The following is a 7,798-nucleotide window of genomic DNA, read 5'->3' as shown; positions in this document are numbered from 1 at the left end:
CCCCCCCCCCCCCCCAACTGTAATTTATGGCCCCGGCCCACTGGGTGAGCCAGCCTTTGTGTCATGTGTATATACTGTGCCTTTTCTCATTCTCGTTTAGGGGTGGGGGGGGGGTTGTTTTTTCACTGAACAGGGGGATACACCTATGGCTTCCTTGATGTGGAATCATTCACTGTCCTGGATGTAGGTTATTGAATAAACACAGATTGGTACCACCCAGCGTGAGGCGTGTGAGGGTCTGTGGCACGACCGCTGTGGTGACTGCATGGCTCGGCCTCCAGTGGGTCAGAGACTGAGGATAGCCATTCCCTCTCTGCCGAGAGGCCCCAGGGGGCTTCAGTCTGATGGACCTTCCTTGCCTGCCCATGCACCTGGCCCCTTCCTCCCAATGCCGGCTGCCTGGCTCACACTCCAGGGCTGGGACAGACCTGGGATAAAAGGGGTATTGGTGTTGCTGGGGTCAGAGGTCACTGTATGCAGGACACAGAGCTGGCTGTTTAGGGGACAGCAGAGTTTTTGGGGATTTGGGATGCTAAGCCCTTCTGTGTTCACCCCTCAGAGAGGAACCTCTCCTCTATTGGGTGGGCCACACCTTGGTTTCCCTGTCTCCCGGGAGGCAGTGAGCTTCTGAGGATGTGGCCTGCAAGTCACATCCAAGTCCAGCTCCTGTACTTGCCAGCTGGGTCCCCTTGCGTGGGGCGGGGTGGGGGGAGGGCGCACGCATCACCTCAGCTTCCACTTCCATGTGTGCAGAATGGGGCTGACAGTCCCTGCGTTTGACCAAGTCCCCATAGGCTGTTGGCCAGTTTGAGCGACACAGCACACATGAAGTGCCAGTTTATAGTGAGGACCTAGTGAGGCGGGTGAGGGGCCAGACCACAAGGAGGGCTGGGATGGGAGAGTGCTGGGCCCTGTGGGGAGGCGGGGTCAGCAGTGCCACATCAGGATAAGCCTGGGGGCTGAAGTGCATGGTCCATGACCTGGCCTGGCTGAGAAATGGGCCAGGTCCCTTCAGCTCCTGAAGCCACTCCGTTCTCTGAAGGGCAGTCACAGCAGACCCCGCCGTCCCACAGGCCAGAGCAGCCCGGGGCGGGGCTGGCAGTTGTAGCTGGTCCTTGACCACAGTTATTACAGCAGCGTTTTCAGTGGAGGCCTGGCCCCCTGGGATGTAGATCCAGGGCCCTTGGGACTGAGAATGAACCAAGAGGTCACGCCCACCTCCCAGCATAGCCTAGCCAGGGCCTATGTCACCAGGGTGGGTGGCCATGGGTGGCTGATACGTGCCCAGGAACCCAGTCCTTTTGTGAGTCTCTGCAGGATCCATGGCTCAGCACCCACCCCCCTCCCCGAGCCGTATCTGTACGGCTGCAGGATAGTCCCGGGGGCAACCCCATCCTGGGTTGAGGGTGTGAGGGCTGCCTTCCCTGTAAGCCATGGGGGTCCTCACTGCAGACATGAACATGGGCTTTGGGCTCTGTTCTTCCCTCGGGCTTCTGGGCCTTGATTTCCTCAACAGACGGAAGAAACAGCAAGGTGGACCCTCCTATGGGTGAAGAGCTGGTGGGTTTGGGGGCCTCAGGGCAGCCCAGCCAGCAGGAGGAAGGCCCGAGACTGCCTGTACCCTGGGAGCAGGGGCCCCTCTGCCAACACACAACCTTCCCTCCTCCCCCACACCGACTGCTGCTGCCATCCCACCACCAGATTCACAGTGGTTGCAGAATACGGAAGAGTCCCAAACTGGAGGCAGTTGGGTGACCTTGGCAAGTTACTTAGATCTCAGGACCTCAGTTTCCTCTTCTGAAAAGCCACACACCCGTGGGGCTTTTGTGAGGATTAAATGGAAGAAATAGCAGCAAATGGTGGGCACTGTTATTAAAACAGTATACCGTGTGCCTAGGATACACACGAGGGAAACTTTGTTGAGGTCACACAATGGGGTCACACACATAACCCAGCCCTCAATCTCCCCATCAGTGCCTGGCACAGACGAACCTGATGCACGCAGGCTGTTGGCAATGCCCTGGGCCGTGGCCAGGTGCTGGGAGCCTGCCTGGCAGGAAGGGGGAGAGCTGGCAGTGCCAAGCATGAGTGGGGTAAGCACCCTGGTGGGGGCACTGCCAAGACTCTGGGTCCAGCATCCCCATCCCTGTTTTCCCCCAGAGCAGCCACCGGGAAGAGGCTCCCCCATCCTGAGTACCAGCTGTCTACTCGGCCCACAGCCCACAGTCATCAGGGGGGTGGCCCTGGGCCAGGCTGGCCAAGTGGCCAACAGCCCAGGGGCCGGCCCAGGGCCAGAAAATGTCAATGAGGATCAGCCAGGCTCAGCCAACTCAAGCTGTAGAGCAGGTGACCGGCTGGAAGGGGCTCACCTCCATTAAGGGGCATGGACCCTCGGGAGCCCACCAGCCCTCTCCCCTGTGCCCAGCCTCAAGATGGCTGGGGCCTAACTGCGCCCTCTCCCGTGGCTCCTACTGGTGTGGACATTAAGCCTGGCATTCAGCCCTGACCACCCTCTCCAGCTATTTCTCCATGGCTCCCAGAACCCTTGCCCACCAGCTCTCAGGAGCAGTCCTCTGCTCTTGCACATGCTGTGCCCTCTGCCGGCACTGCCGTCTGTCCCGTCAATGACCAGTGCCTCCGCCATCAGTGCCTCGCAGAGCCAAGCGGGGGCTCCTTTATTCTCAGGGATGGGAGTCACAGAAAAGGGTTTATTTACACAAGGAACCCGGGCCCTAAGTCCCCCGGGACAGAACCACTGGCTTTACCCAAGTGGGCCCAGGAGCCCTGCGGCTCCGAGGCTCCCAGTCCAGTGGGCAGGCAGAAGGGCTGGCCTTCATGGCCAGCACCCCTCCTTCCGGTAGCCTGGGCCCCCCGATCAAGCCCATGGCGAGTCTCCCGGGCAGAAGAGGGCTCCTGGCGGTGCAGTGCCTCAGAACCAGCGGCCCCTTCTTCACACGGTGACCTCGGCTTTGCTGTTGGTGCTCAGGTGCCTGGGTCCGCGGCTGGCGCGGCCATAAAGGCCAGGGGGCTGCGGGCTGAAGGCCTCGGGCAGCTTCTCCACGCTCTCCACGCTGAACTGGCGCCGGGGTGCGTCGCCGGGCCTCCGGGGCGCTGAGGAGGCATGAGCCGCCAGGTGGCCGCCGGGGGCGGGCTGGGCCGGGCGGCCGGCCGTCCAGGCCTTGTAGTGGCCCGATGGGGTGGGGCCGGCGGGGGGCACGTAGCCCGGCGGGGCCCAGGGGCAGGCGTCGAGCAGCGCAGGCAAGTCCTCGGGAGGCCTCCGAGCTCGCGCCGGGAGGGTCGGCGGGGCAGCTTCACTCTCGGGAAAACGCTGGTAGAAGTCCCGCGGGGAGGCCTCTGCGGGGACAGATGGGCGTGGGCCGGGGGCGTGGTCAGGCCCCGGGGGCGGGGCCTCAGCGCCTCCAGGCCGGGACAGTCCGCAGGGGCCTGGGTCTCAGCCCCACCGGGGAGGGGGTAGGGCGGGGACAGGCCGCTGGAGACTAGGGCTTCCTAGGCCCGGGGCTCCGGATTCGGCGACGGGGTCCCAGACAGGCGGCCTGATCGGGGGTGGGGTACGGCCGAGGCGCGGCAGCCGATTGGCGTAGGCGCGATGCGGAAGCTGGGAACTTTAGAACTCGAACTGGGACCCCGAGCCCTGCAGTCTAGGAGCTTGGACACCCCGGGTGCGGTGGGCCCGGCGCTCCGGGCACAAACCTGGCCACTCACCCGCGGCCTTGAGCGCGGCTGCCTTTAGGGTGGCGTATTTGGCGTAGTCCGGCTGCCTCGTCAGGCTGCCGCCGCCCTGCAGCCGCGGGGCGCGCGGGGGGCCCGCTGTCGCCGAAGCCAGGGGCACGTTGATGGGGCGTTTCTTGTCTGGATGGGGGAGGGAGGAGATGAGACCCGGCCCGCTGACTGGAGGTCACCCTGCCCCTGCGCTACCACCTCTTCGCAGCCCACTCCCCAGCTACGATTCAATGAGAGCTTGTGAGATGACATGAACTTACGCCTTCGAGACTGAGAGCAGAACCTGACTCTTGAAGACAGACTCTCCAGTGCCTGGGACAGGGCCTGGCTCAGAATAACGCGAGTAACAGCGGCCAGCCCTGAGCGGGTGTTCATCTAACAAAAGACTTGCCAGCACGTTCCTTTTGAGCCTGGCACTGAGGCCCAGGACCTGCTTCTCCCAGAGATGAAGAGAATATTTGAGGATTGGAACCCATACTGGGGGGGAGGGGAGGTGCTGTCAAGCCTGCCTCACCAGCAGGAGTCCAAGAGGGAGGCACCAGCCTGAAGGAAGAGGCCCACAGGAGGCCACAGACACGGGCCAGTCGGACCCCAGGGCACTGAGCCAGAGCCTAGAACCAGGCAGACCCCAGAGCCTGAGCTGGGGATCCCTGAATCTAGAACCTTCCTCACAGAGTCCCTGAGGCTGGACGTTGCAGGACCCTTCGAGGGACCCTGGCCAACAAGAGGAGCTGACTAGCTTGCCCACTGCCCACTCACACACCTGCAGAGGCAGGCAGCTCACTTCCATTTGGGAAACAGCTCACAGCCTCAGCATATCCCTTCCCCTGCTCCCAGGCCCTCCTCACACAAGGGCGGCTCTATGCTGTAGATCAACAAACGCCCTCCCGCTAGTCTACTCACCTGTGCTCTTGTGGAGGGAGCCCCGGGGGAGGCCATCGCCCATCTGCACCTGGACACAGCTACCCAGAGGTGGGTCCAGAGGTGGAGGCAGTGGCTCCTGGGGGCCAGGCTGCTTCAGAAGTTCTGTCAGTGTCCTGTGGGGAAAGAGGGGTGACAAGCAGCCCTCCACGCCTCCTGCTTCCCCATCAGCCAGGTCTGGTCTATCAAAGGCCAGCCCCAGCCATCGCTTCTCACTGTGTGGCCCTGGGCAGCTCTTTCAACCCGTCTGGCCTCCCTTCTCTCCTGTGATTGACATCATACATCCAGTTTCCCCTCCCAGGCACGACCTGTAGCCTCCACACGGCCAGTTCTCAGAGCAGGTCAGGAAACCAATGGGGTCACGTGTAACCAGGGCCACCTAATTTTCCAAAGGCTCCCCTCCTCCCCTTTCTGGAGTCCACTCCCCAAGACCCTCCATGTTGAGCCTCCTCTTCCAACACAAGCTCTGTGAGTGTATCAGGCTCTTGGACTTTGTTTGTGCCACTCCCTCTGGCATCAGTTACTTTCCTCCATCTCCTCCGGGAAAACTCCTACTCATTCTTCAAACCCCACCAGAACCCTTCCTCTACCAGGAAGCCTTTTCTACCTACCTACCTAACGCCCCTCCTGCAGCAGGGGCTTCTGCTGGGTTCTGGGACAGAGCTGCCAGCACAAGCACGGAGGACAGACAAATGAGGGGAAGGAGGAACCAGGAGATCCTGCAGTGGCAGCCCCGCACCAAAGGCTGTGTGACCTTGGGCAGCCGCCTCCCTGGCTACCAGGACACCCAGCCCCCACCCAGCTATGACGGAATCCGACTGAGCCTTCCCCGCAGACAGCCAGACCCAGCCTTCATCCCAGCTGCCTTCAGAGCCCGGAACCCATGATTTTCTCCTAGCTTGGTCTCTCCCTCCTGGAGCTGGGGCCCCAAATGACTGATTCATGAAGCACACTGGAGGTGGGACACCTGGGGTGGGCGCGGTTTGGCTGCAATGTGGCAGGGTCTGAAAGTCTCCTAGTGCCTGCCTGAGTTGACCTCCATGCCCTGCCCACTCCTCAGCTGCCCACACCTGTGGTCTCATCTCTGAGCAAGCAGTCACCAACCAGCCCTCCCAAACACCTGAGCAATTTTCATGCCTCTGAACCTTTGCAAAAACTTTCTCCAAAGACAGACTCCGACTCCTCACCAAACCCTCTGAGAAGCCTTCCCTCACCATCAACCTCAACACGGCAGAATTAAGGGTGAGACTTGAGGGGAGGGCAGGGGTTCAGAGCATACCCACACACGAACTCAAGTTAGGCTCCAGGTCTCCCCAGATAAGAAGCAGGAGTCAGGGCACACAGGACCCTAAAGCCCAGAGAGGAAGGCACTGGCCCGGGCCACACAGCACATCAGGGGTGGTCCAGCTCTTCCTGAAGCATTACTAGACCTGTTTCCCGGTCCCTTGAGGATGAAGTGGGTTCCAGTGAATGAGTCACTAGGCTGCCCCAGCCACCCCCTCTACACCATCATGGCCCTCAGTTCCTGCTGCCCCACTCTGGTCAAGAACAGGCCCTGTCCTCTCCCCCTCACCCAGCATGAGGCTCCAAGCTCAGGAAGCCCAGGCCCTGCTTCTGAAGCATCCAGGACCCAGGCTGAGAGCCACCACATTGCACATCACGGATGCAGCACAGTAGCTGAGGCCAGGGTTCCAGGCCCAGCTCTGCCCTACAGCTGTCTTGGAGCTGGTGGCCTAAGTGGTCTGGGGTACAAGGGATGCCGTGGAGTGCCAAGGAAGCCCTCTTGCCCTTGAGGTCTAGGAGTGGGGAAGCATCCACACCTAGCCCACCCAGGCATGGGGGCCTCTCTCCACTGTCACTTCTAAATACCAGCCTGTCTGTCGTACACCATGTCAGCGGCCCACACAGCCAAGGGAGCAGGGACCTGGGTGAGCAAGTGAGGAGGGTGCAGGGCCCAGGACGGGGGTGGCTGGGGGCATGTGAGTGTGTCGGGGGCAGGGGGGGTGGCGTGGGTGAGGCTTCCAGGGTCAGGACACAGAATCCCAGAGCCCCTATCCCAGCTGAGGAAGAGAACCTGGGTCCTGTGGCCCCCATGTCACATGAAACTCAGAACTCAGCTAACACCTGTCCAGGCCTCACCAAAAACGAATCTGAACCCCGCCACATACACACTTCAGCTCCGCTTCTACACAGGGGGATACCCTGACCCTGCCTGGGGGCACTGAGTGGGGTGAGTGGGGAGGCCTTCTAAAAACCCTAGGGAAATAAGGTCAGGCCTGAGTCACAACTATGCGGGGTGGGAGGGGAGGAGGGAGGGAAAAGTGAGGAGAGAGCCAAGAGAGCTATAGAAAATGTCCCTTCCCTGGGGACCCACGCCTCCACCCTGCGCTAGTGGGGCTCGGGGGCCCCAGGTCCCCTCCCCTAGGCGCGAATCTTGTGCCCTCGGTCGAGCGACCTGCCTTCCCCGCCCACTCCGGAGGAGGCGGGAGCCTCGGGAGAAGGCGGCCCAGCACCCAGCTCCCGCCGGAAGGTCAAGGGGAGACAGAGCGGTATCAGCTGTCTCCCTCCGTGAAGGGGGGTGGGGGGGGTGGGGGGAGAGAGAGACCTGGAGACAGAGCAGGGAGGGAAAACCTGGAGGAGGGGGCTGCTGAGAGGACCAGAGTTTCGGAGAAGGGCGGGAAGGATGAAGGATCGCGAGGGGGCGCCCACCTGGCAGGCCACCTGTCCCTGGGCTGGGAGGGGATCCCGGGCCCCGGCCCCGGCCGGCGCGCGCTCACCTGGTCACGGTGCGCCGCGCGCGCGGGCTGTGGGCCCTCTCCAGGCCCAGGCGCGCCCCGATGCCGGCCAGCACGAACAGGGCGGCGACGCCGCACACCGCGTAGACGACCGTGTGGCTGCGTTCGCGGCCCGGGTCCCGGGGCACCGTGGCGTCGCGGGCACGCGCGGGAGGCCGGCCAGTCTGAACCCAGGCCGGCGTGTCGTAGTTGGAGCAGCGGCTCTGGTCAAGGCGCCGCGGCCCGTCGTGGCAGCAGAAGCGGTAGCCGCACGTGCCGCAGCAGAAGTTGTAGGCGCCCGAGCTGCAGTTGAAGGGCGGGTCCCACTGCCCCATCACGTCGTAGTAGCCGCGGCAGCGGTC

At 62.7% G+C, this 7,798-nt stretch overlaps 1 protein-coding gene across 1 annotated transcript; it reads right to left on the bottom strand.

Annotated features, from left to right (window-relative positions):
• Window positions 1–2,950: 2,950 nt before the first annotated feature.
• Window positions 2,951–7,798, bottom strand: SHISA8 (shisa family member 8; the record flags this gene model as incomplete). The annotated part of the gene is made up of 4 exons (XM_007454095.1): window positions 2,951–3,354; window positions 3,724–3,870; window positions 4,645–4,778; window positions 7,440–7,798. Coding segments are annotated over 4 exons (1,044 nt in total), but the record flags the coding sequence as incomplete, so codon positions are not given.

This window comes from Lipotes vexillifer, unplaced genomic scaffold (assembly GCF_000442215.2).
Source record: "Lipotes vexillifer unplaced genomic scaffold, Lipotes_vexillifer_v1.1 scaffold382, whole genome shotgun sequence".
In the NCBI taxonomy this organism is placed as follows: Eukaryota; Metazoa; Chordata; class Mammalia; order Artiodactyla; family Lipotidae; genus Lipotes; species Lipotes vexillifer.
The sequence above is the reverse complement of the archived record's forward strand: the minus strand, read 5'-3'. Positions and strand labels throughout refer to the sequence as shown.